The sequence below is a fragment of the Salvelinus alpinus genome, chromosome 1, assembly GCF_045679555.1.
Source record: "Salvelinus alpinus chromosome 1, SLU_Salpinus.1, whole genome shotgun sequence".
Taxonomy (NCBI): domain Eukaryota; kingdom Metazoa; phylum Chordata; class Actinopteri; order Salmoniformes; family Salmonidae; genus Salvelinus; species Salvelinus alpinus.
In genome coordinates, this window is record NC_092086.1 from 102,242,865 (window position 1) to 102,256,763 (window position 13,899).

General features: G+C 41.3%; 1 protein-coding gene across 1 annotated transcript; it reads left to right on the forward strand.

Moving 5' to 3' along the window:
• Positions 1-787: 787 nt before the first annotated feature.
• Positions 788-7,155, forward strand: LOC139537053 (dual specificity protein phosphatase 4-like). Its single transcript, XM_071337894.1, has 4 exons — positions 788-1,277; positions 2,132-2,265; positions 2,813-3,032; positions 4,697-7,155. The coding sequence occupies exons 1-4, from the start codon at positions 890-892 to the stop codon at positions 5,077-5,079; spliced, it is 1,125 nt and encodes a 374-aa protein (XP_071193995.1). The 5' UTR covers positions 788-889; the 3' UTR covers positions 5,080-7,155.
• The last annotated feature ends 6,744 nt before the right edge of the window (positions 7,156-13,899 follow it).

A 13,899-nucleotide genomic window follows, 5' to 3' on the forward strand; every position in this document is an offset into this window, starting at 1 on the left:
GTATCAGAAATTCCTTGCAATATATCTATTATTCTACTGTGGGCTACAATAAATGTGTTAATTTATCCATATAAGTGATGCAAGCCTATAATGCAAGTTTTCTAAGAAATTCTAATAAAGGATAAACCTACCTATATTTCTAAAACATTCTCAGAGGACAGTAACAGTAGCCTACATTTGTCCAGGTTTACATAATTGCATCAATTGCTGGTATTAAATAGCTTGTTTGTGATGTTTGATGGGATGAGGACAGTACGGAGGGAATATCGTTGGCCTTATCCTGTAGGATCCTGTAAAGGCTCTGTGAGCAAACAAGAGAGGTATCCTGGCCCTCTGGCACCCAGATGAGAGAAAGGGAGTAGGGGAGGGGGAGCATAGCATATTCACAAAGGAATATTACTTAGAATCTACAATCAAGAATGCCATAAGCATATGACACATTCATAACATTTGACAAATTGAGCTTCCTATGGAGGGATATAAAATAGCCATAGGAATGGTAGCCTACTAATATCGTTACAGAACATTTGCCTTGGGAAAATAAATATAGCATTGCTTTTGACTTTGTCATTAACAAGAGAGTCAACATTTTCGAGCTTTGGCAGAGGCAACCTCATATTCTGTTGGCATTGATCGTTGGCTTTTTATGAATGAAAAGAGAGGAGAATTTTTACTAGCGGTTGACGTCACCTCCAGCGTGACGCCACCACCCTTTTCATTGGGCTGGCGGCAGAGGCCCCATTCATAAAACGGAAAGAGGCGGACTGCTCGTGATAGTAATGCTCTCAGGAGAATAAGAGCACAACATTGCGCAGGAGCTGCTCAGCATTAACACACATCCAGCACTCTCTTCGTGTTCTTCAACAGGAAAAACAGAATTATCTTCATTATGGAGGAAAATATGGTTATTATGGATGAACTTTGCGAAATGGATTGCAACGTTTTGAAAAGGTTGTTGAAGGACGACAGTGCGAAATGCCTGGTGCTGGACTGCCGATCATTTTTGGCGTTTAGCGCTGGACACATCCGGAGCGCAGTGAATATTCGCTGTAACACCATTGTGAGAAGGCGAGCGAAGGGCTCCGTGAGTTTAGACCAGATTCTATCGAGTGATGAAGAGGTCAAAGCCCGGCTGAAATCAGGAATGTACTCCGCTGTGATCCTCTACGACGAGAGGACGCCCGACATAGACACTGTTAAAGACGATAGCACAATCACTCTGGTGCTAAATGCAGTGTACAGAGACACATTTGGAACTGAAATATTTCTACTAAAAGGTAAATGATCACAATGCACTTATTAACAGGTTATCAGAATAAAAACATGACAAATTAGTTTTGTTTACAAGCATAAATAACACAACAAGCATAAATAATCATTTAATAGCACATTGTTCATTATATCTGACAAATGTGTTATTACAATGTTATTATTTTATTATCAGAATTATTACAAGTATTTCTTAACCATTAATGGTACATCTAGTGCGGTTTTGTATTGCTGCACAATTCAACCGACAAATAGGCACTAGGCGCTAACAATGATGTAATGCAGAGAGAGCCACGTCTGGGTGCACGCGGATGTGCTGCAGCGAGTGTCTTGTGTGAGCCCCAACAATTGGATAATCTTCAAGATTTCACATCAGCAAATTTATTAATTTAAAAAAGTTATTTTATTGGCTATTGTTGCCAATTGTTTATTATGAGATCAAAATTACACACACGCATTGAACATTGAAATATTAAGTGTTGCCAGATAATCACAAGACTATACCCTATTTCTCAATAAATTATTTACGTATATGAGGAAATGCCATTTTTCTCTCTCGTAAATTCGACTAGGTTTTTCAATTGTCACATTTAATTTAGGTGAAAACCACTAAGCATGCCCAAATTATAAGCCTCTTTTAATTTTATGGAAATCAAATTATAATTGCTGTTCTATAATGTTTTATGTCAATATTCAAAGATATTATATTTGGTTTTTATAGAGAAAAATGACCTATGTGTATTACGCTAGGTAGGCTAATTTGTAAATGATATACGTCCATGGTGAGCTATTAGGCTGGTTTGACTTGAGTGTGGCCTGTGATTAATATATCCTAATGTCTAAGGTTCATCTTTTTTCACAGGGGGCTACGACAGATTTTTTACGGAGTATCCCGAGTTCTGTTTGAAGACCAAAACGTTATCCTCGTTCTCTACCCAGTCCAGTTTGGACTCGTGTTCTTCCTGTGGAACTCCACAGACGTCCCACCATGACCAGGTAAAGAAGGGGACCTGTTTATATTGGTGACCGAGTTTGACTGAATGTGTGGCATTGAGTGAAATACCAGGGGACTCGTAAATTCCAGTCATCTAGGTTTAGGCCTACTGTTGTTTTTTCGTCTAGATAAGAGCACCAGTTGTGACTCCTTTTTATCTCTCTCACTGGTGCAGGGGGTGATAGGGTAGGCATGTGTGACCAACATTGCCTGGCCTTCCTTCACTATCTGTTTTAAGCAGGCGTTATCGATACTTTTCTGCTGTTTGAAGCGGGCCCATGGCAGCAATGCTATAACAGGGCCCAAATCAACAAACTGGCTGAAGATACAGTATATTAATTTCTTGAGTTGTCATTGGCCTATATTTTATGATCCAATTTCAGACCATATTGCTGCGACCTTAAAATTTAAATAATTAAAAGAAAGTGCATACCACAGTCTTCTTAATTGTGTTACGTTGTGATGTTTGAAAGAGACATTCTGACTACATTTGCCTGTATTCTCTTTTGACTCTGTATTAATGCCAACTTTGTCTTCTATATGTTCCAGGCTGGTCCAGTGGAGATTCTTCCCTTCCTGTACCTTGGCAGTGCCTTCCACGCCTCCAAAAAGGACATGCTGGACGGCATGGGCATCTCAGCCTTACTCAACGTGTCCTCTAACTGTCCCAACCACTTCGAGGGGGTCTACCAGTACAAGTGCATTCCTGTGGAGGACAACCACAAAGAGGACATCAGCTCCTGGTTCATAGAAGCCATTGAGTTTATCGGTAAGTTACATTTTCTTAGAAGAAGAATGGGATCCGTTCCAAATTACACCCTGTAGTGCACTATAAAGGGAATAGGGTGCCATTTGGGACTTAGCCTAATACATCATCATCATGATGAGCAGGAGGAGAATGACATGGTCTATGATGGTCCCTATAGCTGCAGCATAGCTCAGTAGAATGTTAATTTGATCATGTGATTAAAGGTCTTCTTTTTTCAGGGAAGAGAGTGTCACTTCAATTGATGGTTCTTCAAGAACATGTTTATTTTTATAATTCCTCTGAGTGTATGAGTAATGGGTGGCAGTATTTTTCTAACCACGGTGGCAAAATGTATTTAAGATAACATTTTCATTCCCGGCCAGGTACTAGCCTAAGTAAAAGGAGAAGATTTTAGAATAAATAATTGGTATTAAATAGACAATAAATAGTGTGCTAATGCAGAATCTCAGTGTGAGGTTTACCCATGCTCAGTGTGCTCAGTTGATATGGAGGGAGAGGAGAGCTGAATTATAGTCATTGTGGGACTACGATGGTTAGAGATTTTCATGGTTAGGGATTTCCATGGTTAGAGATTATCATGGTTAGAGATTACCATGGTTAGGGATTTCCATGGTTAGAGATTACCATGGTTAGGGATTTCCATGGTTAGAGATTACCATGGTTAGGGATTTCCATGGTTAGAGATTATCATGGTTAGAGATTACCATGGTTAGGGATTTCCATGGTTAGAGATTATCATGGTTAGAGATTATCATGGTTAGGGATTTCCATGGTTAGAGATTACCATGGTTAGGGATTTCCATGGTTAGAGATTATCATGGTTAGAGATTACCATGGTTAGAGATTTCCATGGTTAGAGATTATCATGGTTAGAGATTACCATGGTTAGGGATTGCCATGAGGGAGGATAGGCTGGGCCTAGTGTCATATTCCACATGGAAGCCTGCTGCACTGGTGTGTGGAGACCCCAGTATGTTTGGATGGGTGTGTGTGTGTGTGTTTGTAAGCGTCTATGGGCTTGAATGCATCAGAGTTAGCTGCTTAGGGACAAGAGTATGACTCATCCACTGTTCTTGGGTGCGGTGCTGCGTTAGTTGGAGTTACTTTAATAGCTGTGTATGTTCACACCAGAGAATACGACTGCACTATAGAACAGGATGTTACATTTCTGTGTTTTAATGAGTATTTATGACATTCTACTCACATAGAAATATTTGGGCATTAGGACACACATTTTGTTGTGTGGACACTACTCATAATGGCCTCCCTGTGATGAGGGCAATTCCCCTGTGGTTGCTATTTCTCATGGTGAGAAATGCTTATGTATGGAAAGGGCTGTAGGTGTGTTGGGTGCAGGATCAACATTTGCATGTCTTTGCTCTGGGGTGCATAGTTTTGATGTTTGTGTTTTATAGGGCTAGAGATTAATATATTGCTTATGAGACACTGAGGTGTAAGAGCCTGTCCTGTGCCTTTGTGGTCGTCTGTGTGGATGAGAACCATGAGGAAAAACAAATCAGTGAAGTTATACGTGTCTATCAAGAAAGCTTACAGACCATTACAACAGATGATCCTGAGCACTACGTATTACCTATCCTGGGCATATCTACAGTATACCCTGAGTCAATTCTGGACCCCCTATCTCTCTGTGTCTCTCTCTTTAGACTCTGTGAAAGACTCTAACAGACGTGTGCTGGTGCACTGCCAGGCGGGCATCTCTCGCTCTGCCACCATCTGCCTCGCATACCTGATGAAGAAGAAGCGTGTTCGGCTGGACGAAGCCTTTGAGTTCGTCAAGCAGCGCCGCAGTATCATCTCCCCCAATTTCAGCTTCATGGGTCAGCTGCTGCAGTTCGAGTCCCAGGTGCTGGCCACATCGTGCGTGGTGGAGGCTGCCAGCCCCTCGGCAGCCAGCCTGGGCCCCAAGTCTTCCTCCAGCCCTACGTCGCCTTTCATCTTTAGCTTTCCCGTCTCCGTGGTAGCGCATGGCCAGCCCAGCAGCCTGGCCTACCTGCAGAGTCCAATCACAACCTCACCCAGCTGCTGATGCCCCGCCCCCACAAAGACTCACTGCCCCATTCCTCTCACTATCCAGACCAGAGAGAGAGGTTATCTTCTCCTACCTGGTATAAGCTGAAAGGTCCATTGACAATGAAAAACTGAGGGCGCCTATCCTGCTGCCTGACACAAAAAACTGTATAGAATATGGCACTCACACGTACACCTTCATCACTATATGGTGACTAATAAATACATTCTTTCATAAAACAGGCTAAAGAACAGATGCAGTTCCTGTGTTTTACTGTGAAGGTGGACACAGGAAGGACGGGGCGGCAGAATTCTAAGTTGTTGTCCATCTTTTTCATTTCCTGTGGAGTTTTCCAAAGCCTCTCCGGTCCTGTTGAGAGGGCTGAATGGCCGTGAGCAGAGATGCAGAGAAAATGAAAGAGCAAAGAGGGGAGGGGGGGAGAAAGAGAGTGCTCAGTCATTTAGTGGCTTCCTGATGGAGCGCAGGAGGCTCTTCAGTTGTGACAGGTGCTTGCTAGCGTCCTGTCCGGCTTCCTGTCCCTGACATCCCCATCCTCTCTCCCACACGCCCCCTCCTCTTCTGGAGCAGGACTGCTGATGAATGACTGAATAAAAGAGTCACCCCTGCGGAGGAGGAGAGGCCGCTGAGATGGAGAGACTAGCTTTCTGAGACAGTGCCAAATGAACGTCTGAGCCCCTGCTACATAGCCCGGGCAACCCCTGGTGTTCCATGTAATAAGCTCGGTCGGAAGGACAGATATGCTTTTGAGGGGAAAGGGGGTCTAGTCATTTCTGTTTTTTGTTCAGTGCCTTGTTCAGAGAAGGTATAGGATGTTTTCCCCAGCGCTTTTGGATGTGCTCAAGTGCCCCAGCGCCTTTTCTTTCCAAACAGACTGTGGCAGATAAACTGGCAAATCTCTAAACAGCAACAACAAACCATTTCAAGTCAGCACTGCAATACAGACAATGTAATCCTATCCGTTCCTCTCCCCCAAGTAGAACAATAATGCGTTTCTCTCTCTTCCCAGTTTCCACCAAAGTACTACATTGTGTTGTGTATTTATAATCATGTTTTTAGCTTCATATGTGTGTATTCGCTAATCGATAAAGACCGGATCTTTGAGAAGTGCTGTTTGCCTTACCAATAATGATTTTTTATAATTCACCAGATAAGAATGTTGTCATTTTTCATTCCTGTAGGGAGGCATATTGTTGTCTGTTACATAGGTACTATTTCTGTTCAGACCATGGATGCTGATTGGTCTAATGCTTGTTGGAGGAGGGAGTTAGTTGGGAACAGACCTATGGCTTGTTTCTTTGTCTTATCACTGTTACTCCACCAATGTCTAGTAGATCCAGAGTACTTTCTAAACTTGCCAAATGCACAATAACCAACAGGGACAATTTCCCGGCTACGCACAAACACCCCTAAAAAACAGGCACACTGGAATGTCTGACATCACTGGGAAAAAATATATATGAGATGGTAAAAAACTGCTAGTGTGTGCTGCTACTGGACTGATTCATGTGAAATGATTAGTTTTTCTTCTCATTTCATTCTCTGAGTGAAAATATTGCCTGGAAGTGCTGGCCCAGGCGACGATCAGAGCCAGGAGCAAAGGCTTTTGGGAAAACAGGATTTACGCCCCTCCTCTTTTTGAAGAATGTTGGCACCTTTTATAGAGCACTTTTTAGTGATGCAATACCGTATTATAACTTTGAATTAATTTGCACATTATTATTACTATGATACCAGGTGGTAACTGATGACACCCATAATGTGCTTTTGTTCTTGAACGAGGGTATGTATGTAAATGATATGAAGATGAGAGGCGTTCTCTGGTTCACAATCATTGAACAATGCAATACTTTCTACCTGTGTCAAGTGAAATGCTGTTGTCTCATCATGGCAATATCATTCATCAGGTTGACCTTTTTTTTATTTATTTTTTACTTTTCCCTATGTTTTTGTTGAATTGTATATGCTTTATTTATTCCTAAAATTCCATTGTGAAATTCAAAAATGTTCTTAAAAAAAAAGAAAATGTCTGTCTTACTTGCATGAAACATCATATACAGTGGGGAGAACAAGTATTTGATACACTGCCGATTTTGCAGGTTTTCCTACTTACAAAGCATGTAGAGGTCTGTAATTTTTATCATAGGTACACTTCAACTGTGAGAGACGGAATCTAAAACAAAAATCCAGAAAATCACATTGTATGATTTTTAAGTAATTCATTTGCATTTTATTGCATGACATAAGTATTTGATCACCTACCAACCAGTAAGAATTCCCGCTCTCACAGACCTGTTAGTTTTTCTTTAAGAAGCCCTCCTGTTCTCCACTCATTACCTGTATTAACTGCACCTGTTTGAACTCGTTACCTGTATAAAAGACACCTGTCCACACACTCAATCAAACAGACTCCAACCTCTCCACAATGGCCAAGACCAGAGAGCTGTGTAAGGACATCAGGGATAAAATTGTAGACCTGCACAAGGCTGGGATGGGCTACAGGACAATAGGCAAGCAGCTTGGTGAGAAGGCAACAACTGTTGGCGCAATTATTAGAAAATAGAAGAAAATATAAGAAGTTCAAGATGATGGTCAATCACCCTCGGTCTGGGGCTCCATGCAAGATCTCACCTCGTGGGGCATCAATGATCATGAGGAAGGTGAGGGATCAGCCCAGAACTACACGGCAGGACCTGGTCAATGACCTGAAGAGAGCTGGGACCACAGTCTCAAAGAAAACCATTAGTAACACACTACGCCGTCATGGATTAAAATCCTGCAGCGCACACAAGGTCCCCCTGCTCAAGCAGGCGCATGTCCAGGCCCGTCTGAAGTTTGCCAATGACCATCTGGATGATCCAGAGGAGGAATGGGAGAAGGTCATGTGGTCTGATGATTCAAAAATAGAGCTTTTTGGTCTAAACTCCACTCGCCGTGTTTGGAGGAAGAAGAAGGATGAGTACAACCCCAAGAACACCATCCCAACCGTGAAGCATGGAGGTGGAAACATCATTCTTTGGGGATGCTTTTCTGCAAAGGGGACAGGACGACTGCACCGTATTGAGGGGAGGATGGATGGGGCCATGTATTGCGAGATCTTAGCCAACAACCTCCTTCCCTCAGTAAGAGCATTGATGATGGGTCGTGGCTGGGTCTTCCAGCATGACAACGACCCGAAACACACAGCCAGGGCAACTAAGGAGTGGCTCCGTAAGAAGTATCTCAAGGTCCTGGAGTGGCCTAGCCAGTCTCCAGACCTGAACCCAATAGAAAATCTTTGGAGGGAGCTGAAAGTCCGTATTGCCCAGCGACAGCCCCGAAACCTGAAGGATCTGGAGAAGGTCTGTATGGAGGAGTGGGCCAAAATCCCTGCTGCAGTGTGTGCAAACCTGGTCAAGAACTACAGGAAATGTATGATCTCTGTAATTGCAAACAAAGGATTCTGTACCAAATATTAAGTTCTGCTTTTCTGATGTATCAAATACTTATGTCATGCAATAAAATGCAAATTAATTACTTAAAAATCATACAATGTGATTTTCGGGATTTTTGTTTTAGATTCCGTCTCTCACAGTTGAAGTGTACCTATGATCAAAATTACAGACCTCTACATGCTTTGTAAGTAGGAAAATCGGCAAAATCGGCAGTGTATCAAATACTTGTTCTCCCCACTGTATGTTATCTGGGAGGGACTACAGAAAGGATTCACACCCCTAGACACCCCAGCCTACACACAATACCCCATAATGTCAACGTGGAATTATGTTTTTCGAAAGTTTTACAAATTAATAAAAAATGAAAAGCTGAAATGTATTGAGTCAATAAGTGTTTAAACCCTTTTGTTATGGCAAGCCTAAATAAGTTCAGGAGTAAACATTTGCTTAACAAGTCACATAGTAGGTTGCATGGATCCACTCTGTGTACAATAATAGTTTAACATATTTTTTTTATGACTACCTCATCTCTGTACCCCGCACATACAACTATCTGTATGGTTCCTCAAACAAGCAGTGAATTTCAAAAACAAATTCAAACACAAAGACCAGGGAGGCTTTCCAATGCCTCGCAAAGAAGGGCACCTATTGGTAGATTGGTAAAACATTTTTTTAAAATAAAGCAGACATTGAATATCCCTTTGAGCATGGTGTATCAATGCACCCAGTCACTACAAAGATACAGGCGTCCTTTCTAACTTAGTTGCCGGAGAGGAAGGAAACCATGGCCAATGGTGACTTTAAAACAGTTCCAGAGTTTAATGGCTATGATAGGAGAAAACTGAGGATGGATCAACAACATTGTAGTTACTCCACAATACTAACCGAAATAAGAGGGTAAAGAAGGAAGCCAACACAGAATAAAGACATTCCAAAACAGGCGTCCTGTTTGCAAATTAGGCACTAAAGTAAAACTGCAAAAAATGTGGCACAGAAATGTACTTTATTCCTGAATGCAAAGCGGTATGTTTGGGGCTAATCCAATACATCACTGAGTACCACTCTTGATATTTTCAAGTATGGTGGTGGCTGCATCATGTCATGGGTATGCATGTCATTGACAAGGACTAGGGAGTTTTTTTAGGATAAAAAGAAACGGAATAGATCTAAGAACAGGAAAAATCCTGGTTCAGTCTACTTTCCAACAGACACTGGGAGACAAATTCACCTTCCAGCAAGACAATAACCTAAAATACAAGGCCAAATCTACACTGGAGTTGCTTACCAAGACAACATTGAATGTTACTGAGTGTTTTTACTTAAATCAGCTTGAAAATCTATGGCAAGACATGAAAATGGCTGTTTAGCAATGATCAACAACCAACTTGATAGAGCTTGAAGAATTTTAAAAATAATAATGTGCAAATACTGTACAATCCAGGTGTGCAACGCTCTTGGGGCTCCCGAATGGCGCAGCAGTCTAAGGCACTGCAACTCAGTGCTAGAGGCGTCATTACAGACCCTGGTTCAATTCCAGGCTGTATCACAACCAGCCGTGATTGGGAGTCCCTTAAGGTGGCGCACAATTGGCCCAGCATCGTTGGGATAAGAATTTGTTCTTAAATGACTTGCCTAGTTAAATATAACCTTGGGTTTAAAAAATGTTGTTCATTCTAATCACAAGATCCTAAATGCAAGCACAGATAATGATGTCAAAATAATCAAAGGCTGACTTACTTCTAAGTCATTTCACAAAGATAAAAGGCTGGTGTTTAGATGTAGCCAGCTTTAGACTATGCAGCGATCTTTGCCGCAAAGCTTAATGGATTGTGATGGTCTGTTCATCACTGGTGTACAGTAGGTCCGGTCCTGTCTGCAATGACTAGAATAAGCCTCGAAGAGCTGGGTTGCATATCACAAAATAACTGTAGGGTTATAGCACCCCCTAGTGGGTGATCTTAATACTCCACGTCCTCATTAATCTCTCCATAGAAATCACATTGTAGGTGTTTGTTGGGTAAAATGATGACATCGTGGGGATTATACCTGGAACCTAGCCATTTAGATGACAAAAAACACGCTATAACACATTGATTTCATTATTGTTTTCCATTCTGTCAGACTATAAGTATTAATCAAATGCCACTTCAGACGTGAGCAAATCCGCTCCCTATAAGTATTTAGGCCTATACACTATGCAGAATTTACACACATCATACAAGCTCTAGTGCAGGGCTGTTCATGTCGGCCCTGGAAGACCGAATAACTTCTGGTTTTCATCCTCTCCTTCCAATAAGGGACTAATGCCAGAGAGATGATGGCGTTTATTTTTTCGCTTACCAAACAATACGTTTTTGTATGGAGGTCAATGAGAAAGTGTCGAATTTGGTTAACAAAAAATGCAATGTCTTATTTGCTACGTGTGGCTTATTTGATAATATAGAATTTTCGTAATGATTTGGTTGTTGTAAGTGTAACGATATAGGACACGTGACACCCCGGCAACTTTGAGAAAAAAACACTTTACGAGGATTTTTATAGATTTTTTTTCTATTGTGCTATTGACTGTACGTTTGTTAATTCCATGTGTAACTCTGTTGTTTGTGTCGCACTGCTTTGCTTTATCTTGGCCAGGTCGCAGTTGTAAATGAGAACTTGTACTTTAATTGACCTACCTGGTTAAAAAAATCGGAGTTGCGCCTGGTCGTCACTAGTTACTACCGCCACAAAGTCATAAACCCCGCCTAATTCTACTATTGATCTTCTTAAAATGTGATTTTAAACCTATCCCCGACCTTAACCACACTGCTAACCTTATGCCTAATACTAACCTTAAATGAAAAAAAATAATGAAAACAAAAATTGGTTAAGACAATTTTGACTGCGTTTGTTGTAACTAGTGGAAACCGTTGTGCCTGTTCACACGCGTATCTGCCCTCTCATTGGCTAAAATGGTTCCATCTGATCTTGCCTCATACCAACTTCCTTCCATTTTGAAGACATTTCTTTTCATTATTAGGGCGGCAACTAGAGCATTTGGGACCTGTTTCCCAAAATCATCCTAATACTAAATGAATCGTTAGAACATCATACAAGGACCTAAGACCATGTTGACATTTCCGAGCCTTTTCCCAAAAACTACTTTATTAACGTTGCACTTGAAATCGCTTGCAATCTTACCATTATTATTAAGAACAGTTAAGTGCGTGGTTAGATCACCGTATGCCCACTCGCGTCACTTTAGACACATCAAATAACCGCTAAACATAGGATGAAGACGTTTATCTGTCTCTCTGACCACTGAAAACTTCATAGTTTAATATATAGTTCGCAATGTTTTTATAAACAAGTGAATCAAGGATACATTAAAAAAAGAAAACCGAGATAACCGAATTATATAATAGTTAGATTTAGGCAAAAATATTAACATAACTTTCATTTATGTACAATCGATAGACCTACCTAGTATTATTAACCCGTTAGATCACTATATCTGAGCTGCTTCAATTTTCGTATCTATTAGGCCTATAGGCTATATTATCTAAAAGCTTAGGCATTTCACTGTAGCCTAACGAATAATCTAAAGGTCAACATATTAGGTCTATGGCAACGTCACTTAATTTCCCACTTCATGGTTAATTAGCCTATTTAAATGTTTTAATTGCAGAATATCTGTAGGCCTACTTGAAGCTCAATTCCTGCCTGCCTTTAGGCTACAATGATTTGTTGAGCAATTACGAAAACCATTGTCATCATATCCTATTTTTAGGTCACATTGATATTTTCTATAGCTAACGAAAAAACGAGCAACTTTGACATGATTTATTATTGCTCACAGTTTACAAACTGAAGAAATGCAGAATTAACATAATCAAATATTTCATTCAAAATAGCAGGAGAAAACAGTTCGCATACCTAATGGCAAACACTAATAAATAAAGATGACTTTGAATAGCCAGAAATCATTTAAGAGCTACAGCAAGCCCTAGTTTAAATGTAAGGAATAAGGCATGGGGTATATGGCCAACCAGTTTATAATAGCAATAAGGCACCTCGGGGGTTTGTGATATGTGGCCAATATACCATGGGTAAGGGCTGTATCCAGGCACTCCTCGTAATATATGGCCAATATACCACAACTAACCGCTGTTCTTTTTGGATACAGCCCTTAGCCATGGTAAATTGGCCACATATCACAAACCCCCGATTTGCCTTATTGCTATTATAAACTGGTTACCAACGTAATTAGAGCAGAAAAAAATAAATGTTTTGTCATACCCATGGTATACGTCCCCAGGGCCTGGTTTTTCCAAACACATTTTAATGCTAAATTCATCGTCAGAACCTTCGTAGGAGCATATCGTTAAATCTCCGAACTGTTTCCCAAAACCATCGTTTTTAACATTGCACTTGAAAACGCTCTTAATTCAGAGTTTGTTTTGATATTTCAACCTGCTTGTCCTGATCGCGACTGGTGTGGATGGACAAAATCAACATGCGCGGGATGGCACACGCGTGCCCGGTGTAGTCAGCATGTGAGACGCCTGCCTCACCACTGGTACATCAGCCAAAGCGCGACGTTAGATGGTTTTTGCCGTCCCACCGCCTTTTCTAAACATAGAAGAATCACATGGTTTTTCCATCTCTCTGCGACTGCCGATAACTTCAGAACAAAGTTGACTACAAATACAAAATTGCCAAGGTCTTTGCATTTGATACAACAAGCGACGTATACAATTTGTCTTCAAAAGAAAACCAAGATGACCGTATTAAAATATAAACAGTAGGCTATTCAGTGCATTTTTATTGGGTAAGCATTAGAATAAGCCCCCTCAATATTTGCAGCCGTAGGTGGTAATACACTACATATACCAAAGTATGTGGACACCCCTTCAAATTAGTGGATTCGGCTATTTCAGCCACACCTCTTGCTTACTGTTGTATAAAATCGAGCACACAACCATACAATCTCCATAGGAAACATTGGCAGTAGAATGGCCTTACTGAAGTGCTCGGTGACTTTCAATGTGGCACTGTCATAGAATGGCACCTTTCCAACAAGTCAGTTCATCAAATTTCTGCCCTGCTAGAGCTTCCTCGGTCAACTGTAAGTACTGTTATTGTGAATTGGCAACATCTAGGAGCAACAACGGCTTAGCCGCGAAGTGGTAGGCCACACAAGCTCACAGAACGAGACCGCCGAGTGCTGAAGGGCTACAGTTAGGCCATAAAGCTTAGGCTACGAACTAACGGCAGATAAAAATTCTGGCCTCGATTGCAACATTCACTACAGAGTTCCAAACTGCCTCTGGAAGCAACATCAGCACAATAACTGTCAGTCAGGAGCTTCATGAAATGGGTCTCCATGGCCGAGCAGTCGCACACA

What these genes read in the sequence shown, in the direction of transcription:
- LOC139537053 (XM_071337894.1), top strand. Translation starts at nt 890, where the DNA reads ATGGAGGAAAATATGGTTATTATGGATGAACTTTGCGAAATGGATTGC. An exon ending in TGAAATATTTCTACTAAAAG is followed by an intron (nt 1,278 to 2,131) that starts GTAAATGATCAC and finishes CTTTTTTCACAG; the next exon opens with GGGGCTACGACAGATTTTTT. An exon ending in AGAAGCCATTGAGTTTATCG is followed by an intron (nt 3,033 to 4,696) that starts GTAAGTTACATT and finishes CTCTCTCTTTAG; the next exon opens with ACTCTGTGAAAGACTCTAAC.